This window comes from Equus quagga, chromosome 19 (assembly GCF_021613505.1).
Source record: "Equus quagga isolate Etosha38 chromosome 19, UCLA_HA_Equagga_1.0, whole genome shotgun sequence".
Lineage (NCBI taxonomy): Eukaryota > Metazoa > Chordata > Mammalia > Perissodactyla > Equidae > Equus > Equus quagga.
The window spans coordinates 11056602-11080941 of record NC_060285.1 but is presented as its reverse complement, the minus strand read 5'-3'; the positions used below and the strand labels follow the sequence as shown (position 1 = coordinate 11080941).

General features: G+C 57.0%; 2 protein-coding genes across 5 annotated transcripts in view; one reads left to right on the top strand and one right to left on the bottom strand.

Moving 5' to 3' along the window:
- MICALL1 (MICAL like 1) overlaps positions 1-16527 on the top strand; it is a 31911-nt gene extending 15384 nt beyond the window's left edge. The window contains exons 5-16 of the mRNA XM_046646702.1: positions 874-1016; positions 2509-2951; positions 4249-4306; positions 5193-5566; positions 7080-7465; positions 9735-9869; positions 10483-10609; positions 10729-10819; positions 10972-11045; positions 13239-13353; positions 13549-13595; positions 14652-16527. Coding sequence (XP_046502658.1) covers positions 874-1016; positions 2509-2951; positions 4249-4306; positions 5193-5566; positions 7080-7465; positions 9735-9869; positions 10483-10609; positions 10729-10819; positions 10972-11045; positions 13239-13353; positions 13549-13595; positions 14652-14773 — 2115 coding nt within the window. The 3' untranslated portion in view covers positions 14774-16527. The remainder of the gene's footprint in view (positions 1-873; positions 1017-2508; positions 2952-4248; positions 4307-5192; positions 5567-7079; positions 7466-9734; positions 9870-10482; positions 10610-10728; positions 10820-10971; positions 11046-13238; positions 13354-13548; positions 13596-14651) is intronic.
- A 106-nt stretch (positions 16528-16633) lies between these two features.
- Positions 16634-24241, bottom strand: C19H22orf23 (chromosome 19 C22orf23 homolog). Of its 4 annotated transcripts, none has more exons than XM_046646126.1 (7): positions 24118-24241; positions 23658-23805; positions 22791-22853; positions 19432-19614; positions 18602-18733; positions 18291-18391; positions 16634-18080 (listed from the first exon to the last, which is right to left on the bottom strand). In XM_046646126.1, the coding sequence occupies exons 2-7, from the start codon at positions 23794-23796 to the stop codon at positions 18009-18011; spliced, it is 690 nt and encodes a 229-aa protein (XP_046502082.1). In that variant the 5' UTR covers positions 23797-23805; positions 24118-24241; the 3' UTR covers positions 16634-18008. The 4 variants fall into 4 exon arrangements, with proteins under 4 accessions (XP_046502082.1, XP_046502084.1, XP_046502083.1 ...); XM_046646128.1 differs by having other exon boundaries at positions 23694-23805; XM_046646127.1 differs by having other exon boundaries at positions 23658-23818; positions 24118-24178.
- Between the last annotated feature and the right edge of the window lie 99 nt (positions 24242-24340).

The following is a 24340-nucleotide window of genomic DNA, read 5'->3' as shown; positions in this document are numbered from 1 at the left end:
AGACAGAGCTTTAACTTCCCAGCGTGATTCTGTTTAATCCTCTCAGCAACCCTGAACATCAGTATTATGTGCTCTGATAGACAGATGAGAAAACTGAGGCTCAGAGAGGTTTGGTCATTTGTCCAAGGGCTCTCAGTCGGGAAGTCAGGCCATCCTGCCAGTCCCCTGCTCCAAGATGCTTAGCGGGTGACCCCAGCCCTTCACATCTGGACAGCACTTCCCAGTGTGCAAAGAGCTTTCCCTCCTGCTCCCATCTGCTCCTTGCTGCAGGAGCTCCCGAGGGCCGGGAGCCCGGGCCAGGGCAGGTGCCCGGCGAGCGTGTGCAGGGCTGAGGCGGGCGGGGGTTGTAGGATCCCAGTTTGCAGGTGGGAATCCAGGGCCCAGAGAGCCAGCAGCTTGCTCAAGGTCACGGTGCTTCGAAGTAGAGAAACTGGGATTTTGCGTCTGCTGTGGCTGTAGGAGGGGAGGCAGAGAAGGCAGATGGCATGGGTCTAAGAGGACAGTCACCCGTCAGGGCCACCTGCAGGGATGGGCGAGGGGCAGGAGCAGCCAAGGGGAAGGGTTCTACAGCCAGGAGCTGCCTTTCTAGGGGGAGGGCCCCAGAAACTGAAGTCAGGAATTTTGTTTCCATCCTGACTCAGTGACCTTGAGCAAGTCTTTTCCCCTCTCTGGGCTTCAGTTTCCTCCTTTGCAAAATGGTGACAATCTCCCGTCCTCCGCTTCTCCGGGGCTCTGAGGAAGCACATTACCACCGTAAAGCTCAGTGTGCACTTGGGGACAACAGCCTTTGGGGAGGGGAAAGGGGGAGTGTTCTTGAACAGGGTGACTGGTGAGCACAGCCCCCTCCCCGTCTGCCCACCCCGTCCCCTGCAGGCTGAGGAGCTCTCCTCTGGCAGCCTGTCAGAGCAGGGCGCCTGCCGGACCCCCAGCAGCACGTGTGCGGCCTGCCATCAGCACGTGCACCTGGTGCAGCGTTACCTGGCCGAGGGCAAGCTGTACCACCGGCACTGCTTCCGGTGAGTGGCCGGGGCACCTCGGGGCAGGGGCCTCACCCCCACCACCCCGGTACCGGGGAGGGAGCGCACGCGGATTCAGCACCACGGTGTACCAGGCGTCTTGCCAGGTCTTCATGCCGGAGCCTCTTCTCTCCATTTTACTGATGAGCAAACCAAGGCGTGGTGAGGGGAGATGACTTGCTCAGTCACATAATCAGAGACAGAAATGCGGCTGGAGCTCGGGGGTTCTGCCTCCAGCCCCGGAGCTCTTTGAGGCCAATCACCTGATGATGGTTAAGGAGCAGAATGTGCTTTAAAAGCTGTTGAAAAAAGAAAGGATAGAAAAAAAAAGTCACAGTAATACCTTGCTTCCAGTGTGTGGCTCCCAGGGGAAGCCAAGTTTAAAGAAAATGGAATAAGAGGCAAAGAAAAGACAAATAACTTAGAAAATGTATGAAAGCATTTTATATGTTACAAAAAATGAAATCAGTAAGGAAAATTGATTAGTCCAGGAAAGCCAGGGACCGAGAATTACGACATGCATTCAATCGTGGGTCAATGTGTGTGTGTTTGTGAGTGTGGCGGCAGAACCTTGAACCCAGGGACCTCACTGCAGAAGTGAGGTATCATGGGGGAAAATTCTTGAGCAGGGAACCTGTACACCAACAGAGTCATGTCTGGCTGCGAGGACACTGTTTTAAAAACTTTTTATAGTGACCCCCAGTAAGAAATACTTTGACACTCTGACCAGTTGTCAATATATCCCTGAAATAAAACTTGGGTAAATAGATGCACAGCTGGAATTAGAGATTCATAAAACAAGTGGGATCCACTCTGATAGATTGTATTTTATTCTATTTCATAAAAAATAAAACAGGGGCCCGCCCCGTGGCCAAGTGGTTAAGTTCACGCACTCCACTTTGGTGGCCCAGGGTTTCACCAGTTTGGATCCTGGGCGTGGATATGGCACCATTCATCAGGCCATGCTGAGGCAGCGTCCCACATGCCACAACTAGAAGGACCTGCAACTAATATATACAACTATGTACTGGGGGATTTGGGGAGAAAAAGCAGAAAAAAAAAAGAAAAAAGAAGAAGATTGACACCAGTTGTTAGCTCTGGTGCCAATCTAAAAAAAAAACAGAAAAACTCACCAAAAACAAAAAAACCTTGGTTGCTTGAAAACCACTCAATTGCTATCCCGAGCCTCTGACCAGTGTGGTCCACACAGTGGATGGCCGCTCGGAGGGACCTTTGCCTCCTCTTGCAGCACAAGCTGGGGGCACATTTCACAAGCGTGTTGCTGATTTCACGTGGGTTTATTGTTCTGTGACTCTGACAGTTGCCATCTCCATTTTCCTCTGGGAAGTCTGAGGTATCAGACAGGATGCAGGCTGGCAGTTGGGAAGAGGGGAGGCAGGAACAGCCTGGGCTGCTGGAGGGAGGGTAGCCAGGCGCCTGGGCCGGGCTGCCCAGTCAAGTCGAATCTCCCCCACCCTCTTCTCCCCGGCAGGTGTCGGCAGTGCTCCAGCACCCTGCTCCCCGGAGCTTACAGGAGCGGGCCTGAGGAGGGCACCTTCGTGTGTGTGGAGCACTGCACTAGGCTGGGCCCAGCTGGGCGGCTGGGGGCCAAGCCTGGGCTCCCCCCACAACCAAAGCAGCAGCAACTCACAGAAGAAGCCAACGATGTGGAGGGAAGCAGCTCCCACCCCGGTGCGGCTGCGGGGGCTGAGGTGGACGAGCCCAAGGCCAGCCCCGAGGCCCGGCCTCAGATCCCCACCAAGCCCCAGCTTCCTGGCAAACCCCAGGAGCTGGCCAGCCCCCCGGCCAGCCGCCCCACGCCTGCCCCCAGGAAGGCCTCAGAGAACACAGCCCCGACACCCCCCACGCCCCGGCCCCGGTCCAGCCTGCAGCATGAGAACTTGGAGCAGGGTGGCAGCAGCGGCCTGGTGAACGGTGAGCAAGGGTCCAGCAGGGGCCAGGTGCTTGCTGGGGTGGCTGGCATTTAAATGTCCGTGTGCACAGGGAGCATTTGTGGGGCCACACTCTATGCCCATGTATGCCATGTATGTGCCAGGATTTCTGTGTTTCTGAGGTTATTAACTCATGTGACAAATAGTTACTGAGGCCTCTCTGTGCCGTGCTCCATTCTCCACGCTGGGGGTACAGCTCGAATAAACCAGACACGGATCGCTGCCCTGCTGCCCCATTCTGTGTGTATCAGGCTGTTCTTTCGTGTCTGTCTTGTATGCTTCAGTTTCGGGGTGTATAGCAAGTGCACACCGTGTGTGTCATGTCCCGAGTGTCTCTGGGACTCCGTGTGTCCTGGCCAGTCTGAGTGCACGCTTCAGGTGGCCTCCCCTCCTGTGCACAGCCCATGTGCCTGGCCATGGCTGGATGTCTGGCAGGGAGAGCTCAGGGCCTGGGGACAGGGGACAGGCGAGGATGCGTCCCTGCTCATGTGGGCCCCTGATGGCTCTCCCTGGGCTGGTCTGAACTGTGGTGGAGACCCTACCCCACTCCCTCATTGCAAGACCTTCCCAGATGACCTCCCTGGGCGTCCATGGGCTCTGGAAACAGGCTCCGTGTAACCTGGGATGCGCTGGGTAGCCATATCAGTGATGCCTGGGGGCCTGGGGGGAGATGCTCCTGGGGTCTCCCTCTGGGACTTGCTCAGTTCTGTTCCATGTGGGGGCCCAGCCTGGAGCTGGGCACGGGGTTAGAGATATGTTCAGACTTATATGTGCCTTTGAGGTGCTGCCAGTCTTGAGGGGGACACAGGTACACACGCGGGGATGTCGGTAGAGTGTAGAAGTCTGTTGAGATGGGGGACACAGAGGCTCTTGCAAGATTCATGGAGGACACTTGGGAGTCAGGGGAGGCTTCCAGGAGGAGGTGGCAGTGGGGCTGAGTTGAGACAATATTTCCTATCCACATTGGGCAAGTGTCTGAGGGACACATGGGTTCCCCCTTCTCACCTGAAATACAAATGGGGTCTCCAGGTGTCCTGGCCTTGTCCCTGTGACCTTCTCTACCTGTCACTTTCGGTGCTTATGTGATCTCCCTGAGTGCTGGGCTGGGAGTGTGAGGGTGCAGGTGAGGTTGCCATGGCCACCTGGAGGCCACGACCTGTGGGTAGGAAGGAGGGGCATGGTTGGTGAGGCGGGCACTCTGGTTGGCTCCCCGGGTGCCCACTCTGCTGCCCAGCCACAGCTGCCAGCGAAGGCCCATCTCACTCTCCTTTCCCATCTAGGAAGGCTGCACGAGCCCCCCGTCCCCAAGCCGAGAGGGACGCCCAAGCTGTCAGAGAGGTATGCTGGGCCTGAGAGGCGTTCAAGGCCCCAGTGGTGGAATGGGGGTTCCCCTGGGGCCCCCCACAGGGGCAAGGCTTCCTGTGAACACGTGACCCACCAGCACACCCTCCCAAGAATGGGCAGGGCTTATCTCTGGGTGGGGCGGGAGCGCTGTGCCCACATCCCCTCCCCGAGGCTCCCCTGGGATTCCGGCTTCTGGGCAGTGGGGCCTGGTGGAGATGCCGCCTCTGGAGTCTCTTCACCTCTCCAGCCTCCCCTGCCTCTGTGACGTGGGAGACCTGGGCCTTGCTCTTAGAGTTGTGACAATTAGCAGCAGAGTACAGAAAGACCCAGAAAAGCTCCGCTGTATCCCTGGCTCAGATCCTCCCCCACCCCTGGGCCCCGCGTCCTGGTGAGGTCGTCTATTTCTGGCTGATGTTTGGGAGCCGTGCTTCCCCGTGGTGGGTGAGGGAGAGAGGCGGGCCGCAGCCGGAATAGTAGTTAATGCTCAGTGAGCACGTGCTCTGTGCCAGGCCTGACAGTGACCTTGTGAGGCAGGGATGATCTTGTCCCCATTTCATGGGTGGGAGACTGATGCAGAGAGGGCAGGTGACTCTCTCAAGGTCACACAGGGAGCCGCTTGTGGGTCCTTTCCTGGGCTGGGCTCATGGGGCTGTGTGATGTGAAGGTTCGCCCTCTCTGGGCCTCGAGGGGCCCAGTTGGGATGTGACTGTAACAGTCCCTTTCAGCCTTGGGCCCAGATTGGCCGCCCTGGGCTGGGGGTGGGAGTAGAGAGGGCGCAGTTTCTCATCCTCCCCCTTTGAAAAGGACTCCTAACCGTCCAGAGAAGGACAGAGCCCCTTTTGCCTCCTAATGGTTTTGGACTCTTCTTGCTACCCTCCAGGGCGCCAGCCCCCAGGAAGGACCCCCCATGGATCACACTGGTGCAGGCAGAGCCAAAGAAGAAGCCCGCCCCCCTGCCCCCGAGCAGCAGCCCCCGGCCGCCAAGGCGCGACAGCAGGCAGGGGGAGAATGGTGGCCCGGAGGAGGCGGCCCAGGGGAGCCCGGCGGCAGCCGGCCCGGAGCCCAAGCCCTACAACCCCTTTGAGGAGGAGGAGGAGGAGCCACCCGCTACACCGAGCCTGGCCCCTGGGCCTGGCCTGGCCCCCGCTGAGTCCACACCTAAGTCCCTGCACCCCTGGTATGGCATCACCCCCACCAGCAGCCCCAAGACAAAGAAGCGCCCTGCTCCCCGAGCGCCCAGCGCATCCCCACTCGGTGAGTGCTGTGCCTGGGAGCCCTCCTGACAGTCAGAGCTCTGGGCTCGGGTGCCTGGGTCAGCCCCGGGTGGGGAAGGGGATGTGGCACAGCAGGACCCCCTTCAGGCCAGGTGCCACATGTTTCATATGTTTCCTCTCATTTAATCCTAGAGCAAACCTGTGAGGTAGGTTTTATACCCCCGTTTTGCAGGTGAGGAAACTGAGGCACAGAGAGGGTAAGTGATTTGCCCAAGGCCTCACAGCACTTACAGTGGAGGCTGGATTTGAACCCAGGCTCCAGACTTCATCCTCTTGACCCTTTGTAGCCCAGCTCACAGGGCTGTTGTGAGAATTAAATGCTATCCAGTGAATAGAGTCGGGCTTGTGGAAAGCACAGGCAGGGGTGGCTCACATCCCGCCTAGCTCGTCACTGTCCTCAACTGCCAGGCTCCTCAGCCTCTGGCCTGGCTGTGTGTGATGCAGGCCTAGTGGCCGAGTTCTTCCTTGCCTCTGTCTGTCCTCAGTCTCTTCATCTGGGAAATGGTGATGGGGGCCACCTCCAGGGCACTGTGCTCCCTCCGCCTGGCCCTGCCTCTCATGCAGCCACGTTGTGGTTTTGGCTGTCACCGTCTTGCAGTCTTCTTAGGCACTGGGCCCGGTCACCTTCCACCACGGCTGGGGTCTGGCTGCCTCAGAGACCTCTGAGGAGCCCCTCCGACGGTGGGGCCAAGAGCATGTCAGAGATGAACAGAGGCAGGTGCTCAGGGGTCTGGGGTCCCTGCTGGAGCCCTGGGACCCTCTAGCTGAGTGTGGTCGGCCGAGTGGAGGTGGTGGGTGTGTGCAGGTATAGCTGGTGGGCTGAGCTCTGAGTCAGACACAGCGGGGTCCAATCCCAGCCCTTGCTGGAGCAAGTGCCTTCTGCTCTCTGAGTCTGTTGCCTCATCTGGAAAATGCAGATAGCGATACTTTGAAGTATGGTATCTGTCAGGGGCGTGAGGGTTGCCGTGGTGCAGGGCAGTGCCTGGCCCAGAGCCGGCCACTGCGGGGCGCCCACTCCTCCCCTTCGCTCTCCTCCCACCTCTGCTCTGGAGTTGGAGGCAGAGGAGAGATCAGCCTCGATTTTGTCTGCCCTCCCCTCCCCTGGCAGATTTGCCTTTTAAATTCGGCTCTGCTTTGGGTCAGATCAGACATGGAGGGAAAGTGGAGGCAGTACCATGCTGGACGAGGACATCAGGGCCAGTAAGGACACCCAGGATTCGATGTGCCACGAGGCAGGATGCCAGAGCCCAGAGAGCACAGGATGAATTTGGATGGTTTGTCCACTAAGGACCTTGGTCCTCTCATGTGTTTGCTGTTCTCTGGGCCATGGCCTCGTCTGGACAGGGAAGGACTTGGGTTTCCAGGGCCACCTGCAGCCCTATTGAGAGTGGAGTGTGTTAGGTGAGGCTGGAAGCCCTGACTGTGCCCCTCGCCTGGTGCCCACTGCTCATCTCTTTGTACAGCTCTCCATGCCTCCCGCCTCTCCCACTCAGAGCCACCCTCAGCTACCCCGTCGCCAGCCCTCAGTGTGGAGAGCCTGTCGTCCGAGAGCTCCAGCCAGACCCCCGCTGGGGAGCTTCTGGAGCCACCAGTCGTGCCCAAGAGTTCCTCAGAGCCTGCTGTCCATGCCCCCGGCACTCCTGGGACCTCCACCAGCGTCTCTGCCAACTCCTCCCTGTCCTCCTCTGGGGAGCTGGTGCAGCCCAGCGTGGCCCGGATGCCTCAAGCCAGCCCTGGCCTTGCCCCCAGTGCGACGGGCAGCCCGGGTCCCCAGCCAGCCAAGCCCTGCAGTGGCGCTGCCCCCACCCCTCTCTTGTTGGTTGGAGACAAGAGCCCTGTGCCTTCTCCTGGAACCTCGTCCCCGCAGCTCCAGGTAAAGGTGAGTGCCTCTCCCCCGTTACCTGCTGCTGTCCTGTCTGTGGATGGGGCTCTGGTCCCAGGGCAGGAATGTCCAGAGCCTCCATCTTCGCTGGCCTCTGACTTCTTGACTGACCTTGGCTGTGTACATCTACCCTTTCACCACTCCATTCACTGAGGCAAAGATTCACGTATCCATCCTTCCGTCATTGGCCAGACCTCCCATCCATCTACTCACCTGTCCCCTGTACCAGTCCTCCGTGAATTGATGCATCCAGGGACCCGGTTACCTGCTTATCCTGTGCACTTACACATTGGGATGCATTCCCCCAGCCACCCTGCATCCGCACATCCTTCTGTCCACACTTCCATTCACTCAGGCCCTGTTGATGCCCGAGGCCCCTCCCAGGCCCACCCTGCACTCCATCTCCTCTTGGGTGGAGTGGGCATGAGGAGGGTCCAGCTGGGCGCCCCTCCCGGGAGCTCGTTTGCCAGATGACCTCTGTGGACTGTTTGTGTACTTGTTTTTCAGTCGCATGTCAAGAACTGGGGGTCCCTGGGTGTCAGGACATTCCTCTGGGCATCTGGTTCCTGAGGGGACCTCTCTTGCAGCCATAGCCCCTTTGGGCCACCATTCTGATCATCCACTTTCGCCCGGGACTCTGCAGCCCTCTGAGGGCCCAAGGCTTGTCCAGCCCCAGGTGGAGGGTGGCAGGACAGCTCACGTGGGGGCTGTTGTCGTGGGCTGACTGACCTGACAGAGGCTGGGTCTGGGGACGGGGCTGAGCTGTTAGTCCAGCCCCTACTCATGCGCCTTTCAGACATTTAACCTTCCCTGGCCCGGCCAGCAGCCTCCTATCCAGCTCTGCCACCCGCTGCTGTGTGACCTTGAGGAGGCCCTGCCCTCTGGGCCTCGGGCTGCTCTGAGGAGCCCCAGGGCTCCTTGGTGGTGGGGGGAGCGGGAGGAGGCTGACTTTGGATGCCCCCACTTTAGGCAGTTCCCTTTAAACACCTGTTTCCTGTCTTGGGGTGTGTGAAAGGTTGGTTTGAAGTTCTGTGACTGAGAAAAGGCTGGGAACCCTTGCGGGGCTCGAGGACGTGGGCTGTTGGGCCCTGCTGGGCCCCTCGGGGTCTGACTGTGGAGGCAGCGGGCAGAGCCCCAGGTGGGCTTCCTTCTGGGACGCCCCCCACTCCCACCCTAACCCCAGGATTAGGAGAGAATCCCAGAGGCTGTGGGGGCAGGAGACGGGGGTCTTGGGTGGGTGCTGGCCTGTGGGGACCCAAGCCTGTGTCCCTGCCATGCTGGACTCGGCTGGCACTTCCCCTGCTTCAGAAATCCCAGCAACTACCAACCGGAGGCAGTCGCTCCCCGGGAGGGGGCAGCACAGGTGAGGTGACAGGGCTCCCTCCTGCCGCCCCTGCCACTGGGAGAGAGCTGGGTGAGCACCCCCGGGAGCACTCCACAGCCTCAGGTGAGGCCTCTGTTTCCGCTGAGCTGCGCAGAGTGGTTGGAAGACGTTGGCCTTGCCCACGTGGAGGCAGGGCCCTGTCCCTGTGCTGGCGTCAGAGAGGGCAGGGGTCTCCCCAGAGGGACAGAAATGTGCAGGGTTCTGGGTGCACAGAGCCGGGCACAGAGGACAGGGGTCTTTCCTGGGCAGCGAGGGAGCTAGCCTCCTCCTCCACCTGCTGGCTACATGGAAGGTGGGATCCCTGCTTTGGCACGTCCTGGCTGGGCGACGCTGGGCAAAGAGCTTCACCTCTCTGAGCCTGAGTGTCCCCTCTGGGAAGAGCGTGGTTGTGAGGCCTGAATGAGCCACTATAGCTCCGTCTGGCCCTAAACTCCTGACTGCTGCCCCAGTGCTGGATGGCTGCCCTGGCCCTGAGACAGACAGATTTTCCCCCTAGCTTGGGCCCTTGGGAGGTGCGTGACCTTGAGCCAATTACTTAACTTCTCTGAACTTGAGTTTCCTCAGCTGTAAAATAGACATTAGAACAGCCACTTGGCGGAGTGGTTGTGAGAACTAAGTAAGAATGTGTTGGAGTATCCAGTGCAGTGGCTGCACGTGGGAGGGGCTCACATATGGAGTGTTTGTCGAATGGCTGAGTGCATCAGAGACTGGTTGCTGGAAGATGCGCTCTGTCTGGGCCCTCCTCACCCGAAGGCGAATCCTCCTGCCTTGGGCTCCAGGCCTGCTTTCCGTAGTCGCATGTGATCCTGTGGGGGTGGGAGGGTGCCTTACTGTCCCATCCCATCCCCAGACTTATTCTCTGTCATGTCTCCCTGCCTTTAGTCTTCCTGCAAGGAGAATCCTTTTAACAGGAAGGCGTCACCCACAGCGTCCCCAACCACAAAGAAGGTCACCAAGGGATCCAAGCCAGCGAGGCCGCCGGCCCCAGGACACGGCTTCCCGCTCATCAAGCGCAAGGTACCAACTGGGAGCTCCCTGACATCCGGCCAGTGGGGCCTGGGCCCCGTCCCTGGGCAGCCTCAGGCTTCCTGTGGGACTCTCGAGAGGATGGGCCGCCTGGGCAGCTGCCCTCAGATGTCAGAGAGGGGCACTTGGGTGGCCCAGCTGGAAGGTTTCACTTGGACCCTGGGGCGATTCCGAGCAGACCAGCTGTTCTCAAGGAGCGCAGTGGCTGGTGCATTTCACTTGTTACTAACAATAGTTCAAGGGTCCAAGTGCTCACAGGATATTCTTCTAGTTGAACAGATTAGCATGTCCTCAAGTTTCTCTCTCTAATAGAGTCACTTCTCACAGCGTGACATCATTTCTGGAGTGGCAGGGAAGTGGGAGGGGCTGCCACGAGAGGCAGGAAGTTCTGCCTCCCTCTGGGTGTGCCTGTTGGCGCTGGGGCCAAGGGCATGGAGGGTTTATAGCTCTCCCCTGCGCCACACTGGGATCCCGCATCTGGCCATCCCGGGGTGTGGGACAGAGCCAGGCCCGGGCCTGTGGTGGCCACTGCTGGCGGAGAAATGCCAGAGCTCCTGGCAGCAGGCAGGTGGGCTGTTCAGGTGACCAGGGTGCTGTCGGGCAGGTCCAGGCTGACCAGTACATCCCCGAAGAGGACATCTATGGAGAGATGGACACCATCGAGCGCCAGCTGGATGCCCTGGAACACCGTGGGGTCCTGCTGGAAGAGAAGCTGCGTGGTGGAGCGAACGGTGCGGGAGCTGCTGGGAGGGCCTGGAGGGTGGGACTTAGGGGTCGGGGGAGCCTCGATGGCTCCTTCGAGGGTGGGAACTGCCGCCAACCCTGGCCTCCGTGGGTGTCTGGCTTCCAGAGGGCCGTGAGGACGACATGCTGGTGGACTGGTTCAAGCTCATCCACGAGAAGCACCTGCTGGTGCGGCGGGAGTCGGAGCTCATCTACGTGTGAGTCCTCCCGCCCTCGGCCCCTGCTCCCCTCCTCGGAATCCGTAGGGCTTGGAACAGCAGCTTTCCTGTCTTCCCTCATCACTGACAGCACAGGGCAGGGCGGCCGTGCACAGGGCAGAATTAATAGTCGGCTTATTCCCACCCTCCAGCTTCAAGCAGCAGCACCTGGAGCAGCGCCAGGCCGACGTGGAGTATGAGCTCCGCTGCCTTCTCAATAAGCCAGGTGAGTGCAGCCACGCGCTCTCCTCTGGCACCTGCCTGGGCCTGGGGCCATGTAGGAGAGGGCCTCGTTCTTCCCCTCCAGGCTGGGGAGTGGACGTGCAGCGCTGATGAGGAGGTGCAGGCAGACTCTGGGAAGAGGGCCAGAGGAGGAGAGGACCAGGGGTGCTGTCTGTGTCATAACAGGTGATAAATAGCTCGAGCCACAGTAGGAGAGGGAACAGCGTGGCCAGTGTGGGGGTGTGGACACACGTAGTGTCAGGGATGAGGCGCTACAGTGAGCAGGACCAGGAGCAGACTGGCCTGTTTTGGCCGCCCCCTCTCCTGGAACATGTGGTGGGCAGGTCCTCAGTGAGGAGGGGCTCAGGCTCCAGGGCCCAGGGCTGCCCCGGATGAGTGGGTGATAGCGACGCTTGTCCAGAGACAGCTCTGGGCTCACAGCCATCAGGCCAGAGCATGGACTTTACCAGCGGGGAGTGAGGGGGAGGTGGAAGGACCTCCTGCACAGCATGGCTCAGAATGACTCTAGGAGGGAGGGACGGACGTGCTCCGAATGGGAGCACGATGACTGGGATGGAGTCAGACAGTCCTGTGTCCTGTCACTGACGTGCTTGGGGCAGAGGACGGGGAGGCTGGATGGGTTTCTCAGCCTCACCGAGCCTCAGTGGCTTCAAGTGTAAGATAGGATGAGGGTACGCACCCTGTAGGGTGTTCTTGGGATGAGGGGACAGTGGATGTGGAAACACTGTCCTCTGAGAGGCTGATGGTTGATGGTTAGCATGTGGCTGAGTTGGGGGTCCGTGGCCGGAAAATGGAGTGAGCCGCAGACTGTGGAGTGTCCAGAGCTGGGAACCAGGGCTCTTGACCTCTTCCTGTGGCCCACGTGGTCGGCATCCCTGTTCCCATTTAACAGATGAGGCAATGGAGAGCCAGAGAGGTGGAGAGCTTTGCCCACTGGTGTGGAGCTGGGCTTCTGTCCATGTCTGTGATCTGGCCTGTCCTGCACACACAGCCCTCCTCTCTGGGACAGTGGCCCTGCCTCTCTGTTGACTGGGGAACTTGTGAGGCTGGATGGGACCCAGAGATAGGAGTGTCCCTGGGGAAGCCACAGAATGTCCCAACCTTCTGCTGCCATCTATGAGTCACTCCCAGATCTCGGGCTGGGGCATGGCCGCCACTCAGAGGGAGCCGCAGCGACACCCGGTGGCTGGAGTCGGCGCAGTGCCCATGTACCCCAAGCCAGCCTGGCGCTGGGCTTACTCTGTTGCTTCTCTAGTCCTCTGTGTGGTGGCAGCGCATCCCGGATTGGGGACATAACTTACCCAGGCCCCAGATTTGGGAAGTGACGGAGTAGGCTTTGAACTGGAGTGGTGACTCTGAAGCCCATGCTGTCCCCAGAACTGCGCTGGGTTCCCTGCTCCTGAGTCTGGGCAGGGTGAGGCAGAGGGGCTTGGGGCACAGCTGAGGGGCCTCAGGATGTTTATTTTGAGATGGGGAGGCCTGTGGTGGCAGATGTTGTAAGGTGAAGGCCAAGTATGGGCATCCATCCCCCAGGGACCTGTGGGCTGGGTGGGAGTGGGGTCAGAGAGTGGTCCTGGGGGAAGGCTCGGGTTCTTGAGAGGAGGCTGGAGGGGCAGCAGGTGTATGAGATGTCAGGGACACCTCCTGGCCGGGCTCCCTGCCCCCAGGGTCCCCTCTAGTCTGCCCTCCTTCATGGCATTAGGTGAATGCCCCAGTATGCCACTTCCGTTGTGTTACTTCTGCCTGAGGACCCGGGGTCCCTGTTCACCCGCCTGCTCCGCCAGCCCGCCTTTGGAGGCTCCCAGCAGGCCCAGCAGATCCTGCTCCCTCCAAACCCACCAGTGAATATTGGTTGAATGAGTGAATGAACAGAAGCAGGAAGCCCTTTGGCCCACGCTGGTCTCTGTTCTCAGAATGCGTGTTGTGCTGGTCCTTCCAAGGCCCCTTGAAGGGTTTTTTGGTAGGCAGCCTAGTATCCCTGGTCTCCTCTATAACAACCTTCATTTCTCCAAAAGCCTGTGATCCTCACCCGTCTGGGCTCCTCCTTCCTGTCCTCATAGGATTTAGCGTGGGGCTGGCCTGCGGCCCCCTTAGCACTCAGGTGTTGGCTCCTGGCTTCCTGGGAAGACAGGAGCGTTTCCCCACCACTCACACTCCCAGCCTTCTCCTTGGGCAGAAAAGGACTGGACAGAGGAGGACCGGGGCCGGGAGAAGGTGCTGATGCAGGAGCTTGTGACCCTCATCGAGCAGCGCAACGCCATCGTCAACTGCCTGGACGAGGACCGGCAGAGGTGAGATGGCTGGGGAGGGGCTCCCCTGGGGGTCCTTGGGGGAGGGGCCCACAGCAGACGAGGCCAGCCCTGCCGTCACTGCCAGCGACCCCAGCGCACCCTTGCTCAGCCCTGGGTGGACTCAGAGGCTGGAGGGACTGAGAGATTATCTGGTCCTTCTTCCTGCGGGACACTCAGCTTCCCTTTTCGTTTCAGGGAGGAAGAGGAAGATAAGATGTTGGAAGCCATGATCAGGAGGAAAGGTGAGGCCCCTCCTGGGGCTCTGGTCCACTTGATCTCCTGGAGGGCGAGGGCAGGTTGAACAGAGGGTTGGAGTGGGCACCACAGGGATGGTGTGTGCGAACTCCCAGCCTCTGTTTTGCTGGGAAGGCCGTGTGCGTGGCACAGCCTTCGGCCGGGAAGGCCATGGTCTGGGCAGGGAGGGTGGGTGCGGGATGCCCTGGTGCCTCAGGAAGGACTGTGGTGCGTGGTGAGCTCTCTCCCAGTGTGCTTTCCCTTGGGCTCTGCGTTCCTCCTTGAGATCTGCAGTTCGTCTTGGAGGGGTCTGTGGGCTCAAACAGCAGTGCCTGCTGGGGAACAAGATCGTGCCTGGAACGGTTCAAAGAGCACTGGATGGAAGTCAGGAGACCTGAGCTTAATCTTGGTTTCCCCAGTGACTCACTCTGTGGCTTTGTGGTCAAGTCTGGACTCCTGTCAGACGCTGGGATTCCAGCCCTGGCTCTGGCGCTTACTAGCTGGGTGACTTTGAGCTAGCCACGTCACCCTCTAGGCCTCACTGTCCTTGTCTGCAGAACGGGGGCGATGGAGGCACCCCCCTCAGGCGTGTGCTGAGTAAGGACTGCTGGCATAATGTGTATGAAGCACTTAGCCCAGGGCCTGGCCCCTCCAAAGAGCTCAGTTGGGGTTAGTCCATTTCAAAACCCACGGTTTCCTTCTCTGTAAAATTGGGGGCCAGGACAGATGATTTCTGGGATTTCTTCTAGCTCTGACAGTCAGTGTTTGTGTCGTGACCCACGGAACTGTGAGCACCAGCCGAGCAGAATGGAGCCTTATAAAGGGAAATTTATACCATGCTTCACAGTTTCCAGATTGTTTCCCAAAATGGGAAATGCATGTAGCTCTGGGTCCTTGCCAGAGCAGTGGGAGAGGGCTGTGGTTCCCATTCTGTAGGCAAGAACCAGAGGCTCGCAAAGGTGCAGGGACCTGCCCGAGGTTCCACACGAGGAGAGGGTGGAGCAGGGCAGGCCTGCATCCCTCCCTGTGGCCTGCCCTGATGGGCTCCCCTTTCTCCTCTGCAGAGTTCCAGAAGGAGGCTGAGCCTGAGGGCAAGAAGAAGGGCAAGTTCAAGACCATGAAGGTGCTGAAGCTGCTAGGAAACAAGCGTGATACCAAGAGCAAGTCCCCCGGGGACAAGAGCTAACAGCGAGGGCCGCCAGCTGGGGACCTCCACCTCTCCTGGCTCAGCTCCCGGGCTGTGCTCCGCTGGGGGGCACCCTGTTCCCCTTCAGGATCAGTCGAGAGGAAAGATGACTTATGGGGAGGGAGCCTCTGGGTGATGGCCTCCCCCTCCTCAGGGTCCTCTGGCTGTTCTGGGCCAAAGAGTTTTCTTTCCTCTTCTCTGAGCCGCAGGCAGCTGAGGCTCAGCCCTGCCCAGCCTGGTTTTGATGACTCCAGATGCTGTGACTGACCCAAGGAGCAAGTAGGGTCCTGGATGCAGGGAGCGGGAGTGGCCGAGCGCAGCTGCCCACATCCCGCCCAGCCCCTGCTGTGATGGGCAGCTCCCTGGTCCCTCTTCCCTCCCCCACATCCAGCTGGGACTCTTAGCTGTCAAAGTTCTGACCCCAAGGTCCTCCCACCCACGAGGTCTGCCCGTGGTCGGCCTCTGGCCCGGCCTCCTGCCTCGGGGGCTGCCCCCTTGGCAGGCCAGCACACAGGGCTGGGTCGCACTGGCTTCTTGCTGCCCGAGTCCTGCCTCTGAGGCCCTGCCTTCCTTTCCAGGGCAGGCGGCCCTGGATCTTTCTCCTCACTCAGGAGCTCTATTTATGAAGCCTCTAATTAAGTTTGAGTTAGTCACTGTGTCCTCAGACACGAACAGGCCTGGCGGACAGATCCTTCCCCCGTCCCTCCAAGTTCAGGGAGGTGCTTCCTTCATCTCCCCTCGTTCTATAGAAACGAAACCTCACTTCCCAGGACACGGGGCTGTGGCGGCTGTGCTGGGTGGGCGGGGGCCTCTGGGAGGCAGGCCCCGGCTGCAGCTCTGTTTCCTGACCCTCACGTAGGTGCTAATCCTGGCTCTTTAACACACTGTAGTCTGGCCCCTCATTTAGGCTAGTTGTGTCCCCCTCCCCCAGGGCTCAGGGATGGTGGGTCCACTGTCACCTCACACCCACCCGCCTGCCTGTTGTCTCTTCTCTCCTGTTCTCTCCCGACTTGTTGCCACCTGCCACCAAAGGACTGATGGCCGCTTCCCCACTGGGATGGCTGTGGGAGAGGAGGAGCCGAGGGGACACCGCCTTCCCCCGGGGAACGTGTCCAGCAGCTCTTGGTCAAAGCACTGTTGCTATAAGCTATTTCTGGGGGCCTCCAGGGCCCCTTCCCTTAGCACTCCTCTGGGAGAGATCGCACTGGATTGACTCGCCAGGGTTTTCCTCACCGACAATAAATGGAGACAACCTCAGCTGCCAGAGCCAGGCAGCCTGGGGGTGCTTTTCCCTCGGCCGGGTCTGCCTTCTTCCCTGCCTCCACCGCGCCTTGTGGCTGGGCATCTCTGCTTGCCCAGGAGGGCCATGTAGGGCTGTCCACCAACAGGGGCCTTGGCCTCACTGCATGCCACCGGGCAGGACCCCCTTCCTCTGCAGGGAGAGGTGGCTCGTACACCTGTGTAGCCCCTGGCAGTCAGTCTCCTTCCAACAGTGCCTGTTGATCTGGGACTGGGGTCACCAACTCCAGGGCCTTTCAGGGGCCCGGCAGGTAACCCATATGAACTGGGCTGCGTGTAACCTGAGGGCTGGCTCCTTTAGGCTGTCTCGGTGTCAGGAGATGGGTGGTGTGGACTGGGGTGTCTGCCACAACTAGAGGGGGAGGTTCTTCCTCACTTAAGTCAACTGTAGCCTGTGGGAATGTGGGCCCCATGTGGCCAGATCTTTCCATTTTTCAAAAGAAGCTAGAAATCCAGATTGTGTGTGTGTGTGATTTGTAAACGTTGGCAACTAGTCTGAATTTAAACCGAGGGTAGGCAGTGTTGTCATGGGCTGAATTTGTCCTGGGTTCTCCAGTTTGCTGCCCTGGGGCCACGTGCTGGGGCCTTTGAGGTGGAAGACGGCTGTCCTGGTCATGCGGCACCCTCTGCCCTCAGGTTCTGGCAGGTGTGGACACAGGCTTCCAATGGAATGTTCCTGAGCTGGCCCTGATCTGACCCTCTCTGCTTATCTGTGTGAGGCTGCAGGGCTGTGTTTATTCTGCAAACCAAAACTCGTCACGTGGCCTGTAGGATTATATGAATCCCTCCAGGTGGGAGAGACTGTTGAAAACTTCCAAAATATTTTGATTTATGGGGACAGGAAAATAACAGAATACCAGAGAACGCAGGGCTCGTGGTTGTCAGAAGATGTGGGGACTGCCATGTACTGTCTGCCGGGCCCCGGGGGCTGCTCTTGTGCTCATGTGTCTCCTCAGCAGCCCTTTAAGGCAGGGCCTCGGACGAGCGGTCGGAGCCGAGGCTGGTGTTGCCCAAGCACACAGAGCACCAGCCGGGACCAGAACTCCAAAGTCAGGCTCTTTCCGTCTGGATCCCTCCAGCGTGTTTCTCTCTCTGGGCCGTGGGGTTAGTGGGAAGACGTAAAGCCCACTTTAATCCTGAGTAGGCTACTTGCTAGTTCAATGACCTTGGTTATAGTATCTTGGTAAGCTCCATTTTTCATATGGGTAACCAACCATCACAGGAGTTTACTGAGAATTAACTCAGAGTGACATCCAGCACCTACCACACTGCCCTACCATGGGGCTCCCCAGAAGTGTTCGTTCCCATTTCTACTTGAAATACACAAACAGCTAGAAACCATCTGTGCTTGAAAAATTCTAACTCCTTGAACAAATAAGCCTTATCCCTCTGAAAACAAAACAGTGTGTAATGATATACGTTAAATGTGTTTTATTGGCTAATTAATCATAGCGGTTAAACATTTGCCCAAGGCTGTATGAGGTTAAAGAAGCAGATCTTAAGACAGGTAGGAAGAAAGAAATCACACTCGTTCCTGAGTTCAGAAAACTACAGTGCAGGACACGGTGGGTGGCGGTGGTCGGCAGAGAGCCCACTGGATGCCGTTAGACAAATGCCCAAGATGCTGAGATGTGGGCCTTGCTTTCACTGTGGATGGGCTCTTTCCCCGAGAAAAGTCTCAAAGTCATGTGTGTGTGTATGACTGTGGGTCTCAGAGGCTCAGCTGACCCGGGCTCCCTGGGCAGAGTCTCGAGGAGAATCAGCTCATTTTCTGAGATGTGGTCCATCTTCTAGGGCACTGTGTATGCCTAGGGTACCCTCCGCCAGGGCGGTGCGACCATTTGACGTGGCTGAAGGCCAGAGTGGGTGGGCTGACCTGGGGATGACCCTGCTTGGCAAGGGAGTGGGCTACCCCACCCCCATTTCTGGAGACAGATTAAGCCGGGGCGAGAGCCTTCCTAAGTTCCTCACTCCTCTTGTGGTCAATGTCTTCCATTTCCCGTAGTTTCTGCAAATAGGGCATCAGGGAAAGCTGGCTGTCAGGGTAGAAACTCTAGGAGCCACACAGATGTGAGGCTAGAGCTGGACTCTGGAAACCTCGGCCACAGTGGCCCCTCTGTTTCCACTCACGTCTTGTGCTCCACACTCACGGTGGACACCTCCCCTCCCTCATACATAGCCGGCTCCCCTCTGCCTCACCCTCTGTTGCTTCTCCTACCTGGGAGATTTCGGCAAGGATGACCCCTCGGTACTGTCTGCCCTGTCCCAGCGCCTCCATGTCGGCCAGGAATTCTTTCCTCTCCTGGATTTCCTTCACCACTGGGTGGGGAGAAGGGCCATCAGTGTACAGGGCAGTGGGGGCCGCGGGCTCCTGTGGAGGGGGCGGGTTGCCCCTCTTCGAGAGAGGAAGTGGGTCTGCAGTCAGACCGTGTTTCTGACTTGGCCCTCAGGGATTACCCCCTTCCCCCGATTCTGGGTCCCCTCCATACACACTCGCTCTCCAGCGTAAGTGGCCCATCAGTGGCTTACGTTCTTCAAACCGGTCCACCTCAGGGGCTGGGCCCTCCTGTTGCACAGGAGGGGGCTTTCTTTTCTGTTCCTCTGGGTTCTTCCCAGTAGCTAAGATATTCTGGAGTCTTCGCTTCTCCTTCTCCAGATCTCCTGTAAGGCCCAGAAATGGCCTAGTTAAGGTGTGAAGGGCACCTCTGTTTATGGTGTGTCCCCAAGCGGGCACACCTGCTCCAGGTGCCTGGGTAACGTGGATGGGGCTTCTGCAAACCCCGGAACCATCTACCCTGGGTGCTCCTGAGCTTGTCACGTTAAGATAGGCGGGAAGGGGAAGGAAGGGGTTGAATGAACCATGAAGAGAACTTGGTCAAAATCCACATACTGCTTTGGTGCAGAGCAAGGCTGAGGAAACTCAGTGATCACCCTAGTGGCAGCCTGTGCACAGAGCGTGCGTGCAGATGTAGGAGGGTCTGGGCCAAGAGTTATGTCAGGTGCCCAGTAGGAAGGGGGACAAATGGCTCGGTGAAGTAGGCTGCAGTGCAGAGGAGCCCCGGATTCCAGGCCCCTTTGAGCTTGAGAGCAGTGGCCGTGAAACCTGCAGCCAAAGATTCCTCAGAGATTGACAGAATCCAGCTAATCCAGAGAGTTCTGGAAAAATTTTTTACAAGGACCACCTAATGGTTTCCCCTGCTCCCTGAATGCCCCCCAGCTAACATGTGCTAAAGCTCAAGAGCATTTCTATAAACAGCGTGAGAATTTGATTAAGCGCCTGCCCACCTGCCTATCTCCCCTCCCTGTCCCCCTCCCCGAAGGAGGTAGAGGAGGGGCTCTTATCAAGGCCTGTCACTTACGGGGGGCTTGAGGCTTGAACTGCTCCCGGCTGTAGGCCCCGTTGGCTTGGCACATGCTGGCTGGCCGGAGGCGGGACCGGGCTGCCAGGATGGGAGGCAGGTACATGGCTGGGGCTGGCTGCTTGGAGGGCACGACCCTCTGGCTGGACGTTGGGCTGCACTGTAGGGGCAGAGCGCCTCCTCCTGGGGAAGGAAGGGTCCGGGTGGGGGTCCACCTGGCTTTTTTTTCCTTCTTCTCCCCAAAGCTCCCCAGTACATAGTTGTATATTCTAGTTGTGGGTCCTTCTGGTTGTGCCATGTGGGACACCTCCTCAGCATGGCTTGATGAGCGGTGCCATGTCCGTGCCTGGGATCAGAACCAGCGACACCCTGGGCCACTGAAGTAGAGCACATGAACTTAACCATTTGGCCACGGGGCTGCCCTTTTTTTTTTTTTTAAATTTATAAAAGTGATCCCTGCCTGTTATAACAAGTCAAACAGTACAGAAGAGTCTTCCCTTCTCCCCTCCAATCTCCTCTCTACAATGGGCAGTGGTAACAATTTGGTGGTCTATTTCCTACTTTTTGATGAGTATACGAACGTGTTCAAGGATAGATGTGCAAATATGAGATTCGTTTTCAAACACTGGGTCATACTGAATTATATTCAGTAATAGACTCTTCACATGACAATTTATCATGGACATCCTTCCAGATCACTCTCTTTATGTATAACTTATTTTTTATAGCTGTATACTAGTTCTTAGGATGGATGCATTCTTTATTCAACTAGTCTCCTAGTTTCGAAGATTCAGGCTGTTTCCATTTTCGTTTTACTACTTTAACCAACGCTGCATTAAGCATTCTTGTACATCGAGCCTTCCTGCTGGTGCTTTTGTTTCTGCAGATGGATTCCTGAGACCTGTGTGGTCCACAGGAAGGGAGGGATGGTTTGATGGTGATGGACACCAATCCCTCCTACTGTCCAACCCCACTGCTTTGACCCAGATCTGGGGCTCCTCCCCCAGGCCAGCCAAGTGTGTCACCTCCTATCTGGCCAACTGGCCCCTCCTCTCAGTTGCCCCAAAGCCCAGCTCAGAGCAGGCCCCACCCTCTATTTTGATCTGGCCCCTCCCTGTCTACCTTGTTGACCTTTGACCCAGCAAACACATGCCAGGCCCAGGACACTGGGGGTAAAATGGTGAGTAAGACAAAGTCCTGCCCTCGTGGTGCTTACATTTGGGGTGTGGATGATGGTAAAATACATTGTATGTTAGATGGTGACAGTACCAGGATGGGGCAGAGTGGGCCAGAGCAGGGTTCACAGTCTTAAATCGGGTAGCCAGGGAGGGCCTCATGAAGAGGGTAGCATTTGAGAAAAGAGCCAAAAGAGGTAAGAGGCCAGCTGTGCTGATATTTTGGGGAAGAACATTCCAGGTAGAGGGAACGGCTAGAGCAAAGGCCCCGAAGTGGGAATGTGCCTGGAGTGTCTGAGGAACAGCCAGAAGGCTAGGGTGCCAGGAATGGACGGAGCAGGGGGGAGTGGAGTGGGGGCAGAGGTCATGGGGGACAAGAGGAGTACAGGGCCTTGTAGGCCCCTGGAAAGACTGGCTCTTACTTTGTGTGAGGTGGGAAGCCATCGCCTGGTTTGAGCAGAGAAATTACATGATCCCTTTGGCTACTGTTGAAAATACAGTGATGGCGGCCAGGGGCAGAGGCGTCAGAGTCAGGGTATGGTTTGAAAGTCAAGCACACAGGACTGCTGATGGCTCAGATGTGGGGTCTTGGAGAAAGAGAAAGGAGTCAGGGACAGCACTGACGTCACAAGGATGCCCTGAGGAACTGGAAGGATGGAGCTGCCATTATTTCCCACCACCTTCCCTCTCTCACACCCTCTTCCTAGAGCCACACCACGGCTTCTTCTCTGCTCTGAGGAGATGCTGTGCCTTCCAGAATGTCCCTCCTGCTCCCTCCACTCCCTATTTCTGCCTGTCCAGTGCCAAATGCTATCCCTTCCTTTGGCCCATTCTCAGCAAATAATTATGGCCCGAGTAATTCTGGAAGTTCAGGCGAAGGAGAGAAATTTGTGGCTTGCTACAGACTTTGAACCAGGCCTCAAAACAACAAGTAGGATTTGGTTAAGAGGGGAGAGGTGAGACGGGATTCTAGGAGAAGAAAGCAGACTCAACATCAATGCTTGGAGGCAATTTTTAAAGAAGAAAACTTCTAAGGAGAATAAACCTGCCAGTTGAACCGGTTACTTGTGTTGGCCTAACCACTAATGCAATTAGTCTTTCAATAAATATGGAGCACCTAGGAGCTGGGGCAACTGTGGTGAACAAGGCAGACACAGGCCTTGGTCTCCTGGTATTTACTTTTAGTGGAATTTCTAGCACATTCTCTTTGTAGTCATGCCACAGGGGACACCAAATTATTAATAGACTACCAAGTGTGGAGATTGAGTTGTGCAATTCAGCTGTGTTGTGGCACTAGGCTCTGGCAGGCTGAGTTGTCCTTGTCCACAAGAATGAAGGAGGTCTGACTTCTGAACTGGCCTGACGGAGCCTCCCTCCCTAGGCCAGTGCTGGGCAGGCACTGCCCGTATTTGCCTCTCTGACTCTCCCTTCCCTATGCTGCTTTGGTTGATCAGATGTTCCCCTGATAGGCACATTCCTTCCTGAGAGAAGGCAATAGCTCTCCGTAGATTCAAGTAAAACTCGGCAGGCTTGGACCTTCTGGTGTTCTCTCTCTTAAAGGCAGCTTTACAGGTCTGTGTTCTGATCCACTAAATGTTGATTCAGTTAAATGTTAGAAAGCAAGGTTCTTTTCAAGATCGTAGAGGGCCCCTTGCTATTGTGCCCATGGAATTCCACTTTTTGTTTTCCTTAAAAATAAATAATACAATGTGTGGTTGGAGGTGAGCTGTGGAAATGTTCTGCCTAGTTTCCCTAAGTTGGAATTCTGCCAATTATCTTGTCTCTGCTAAATAAGCTATCAATGAATCAAATGATAAATAAGACACACACCGTCCTCTCTCTGGGGTCTCACATGGTACGTGTGTAAGAGGGAGGGATAGATTGCAGACTTGACAGTGTTGAGACAGGAAGCCTCTACTGGGCTGTGGTCCCTTGGGAAGGTCAGCCACAGCTGGACTGCAGGAGGCTTGTTGTGTCAGGGCCCACGTCCGAGGAAGAAGCAAAGCCCCCAAGAGGTCAATTCCCCAGGAGTAAGGGTCAGAAATACTATTCCATTTCTTTTTTGGGGGAGTCTTTTTAAATGACCTCTTTTTAAAGAGGTCTCCTACCCCTTAATATGGAGGAACATTAAAAATGTGGCCCAATATCTCTCTGCCCAGGAAACCTCTGTAGACTGCCTCTTACTTCTCATGGTGTCCATGATGTGGCGCTGTTGGAAGCTAGTCAGTTTGGATTTCTTCATCATCACTGCAAGACAAAGCATTCTATGAGGTCTCCTGGGCTGCAGGCAGACACCCTCATCTCACTCTATTGAAATTTAAAAGTGTCACCTCTTACCCCCATTTTGCGCCTGAGTACTCCCTCTCTCCCTTTCCTGCTTCATTTTGCACTATAGCACTTATCCCCATCTAAGGTCTGTATATTTTACTTATTTATCATTTGTTACCTTCTTACTAGAATATTAGCTCCATGAGAGCAAGAATTTTTGCTCTTTTCTTTTCTTTTCTTTTTTTACTGCTATATCCTCAGCACCTAGGACAATGTCTAAAGCACACAGTGGGCTTTTAAAAATTTTTTGTTGAGTGAATGAATGAATAAATGAACAAGTATTCATTAAGCATGTGCCAGGGGCTGGAGCTACAATTGTGAGCCAAAACAGACACAATCCCATCCCTGATGGAGTTTATGAGTTAGAGTGGTAGATGGATATTAATCCAATGGGACACACTAAATATCTGATTACAGGTTGTGCCAAGTCCAGTGAAGGAAAAGGTATTTGGTAGCGTAAGGGCACATAACAGTTGGCTGCACTGTGGTGGTGGCGGGTCGGGAGGAAATAAGGCTTCCGTGGGGAAATTGAAAGTGTGATCTAAGGGATGCACAGGAGTTAACCACTCTAAAATTCTTAGTTCTTTGACTTTTGGCCACTTGTAAGTTGTAGGATCCCGGAACATTTCTGAACCCCAGGCTTCTTATCTGTAAAATGAAAATAGCAATCGCTGAGCCACAGGTCATGTAGGAGAGAACTGAGTTCCACAGGGTAACTGTTACCATTGCTCCTCTTCTCGTGTCCTTTAACGCACTGACCTCTGAGCAGCTCACAGGTCCCCGGGGTGTAAGTGGCCGGCTTAGGGCAGCGCCAGAACCCCGTTCCTTTGGCCACTGCCTCCTCCCTCTCCTGGGAAGCCATAGGAGTACCCTGAGGAGGAAAACTGCAATGACACACCCATGTCTCTCAGGTCCAATCTCTGCTCCCGCACCCCTCAGCACCACCCCAAGTCTAGGAGCGGGGTCGGGCAGCAAGAGAATCCTGACGCCGGGCGTCAGCATTGCGGCAGTCCCCGATCCTCCTACCCCGAACAGATACACAGGCAGATGCACACACACGAACAGAGACCTCATCCTGACCCGGCGCCCGTGGCAGGGAAGCCCCCTCGGGAGGAAGGGGGCGTTAGGGTAGCGGTGATCACGATAGAGCCCGTTGCGTGGTACGCCAAAACTGAATCCTCACCCTAAAGTAAGACCCCGACGGGGTGCCCCTGTCCCCACAGAGAGCGGCGCGGGCTCCGGAGACCGTAACCACCGCTCTTCTGCGGCACCACCCGGCAGAAATACTTTGAGATTTCTGCCCCTTGAGCCGGCAGCTAGAGGCTCTGGCTACCATGGTAACAAGCACGCACCTCTCAGCACATGCGCACATACACTCTGGCCTGCCTCCCGGAAGTGATTGCCTC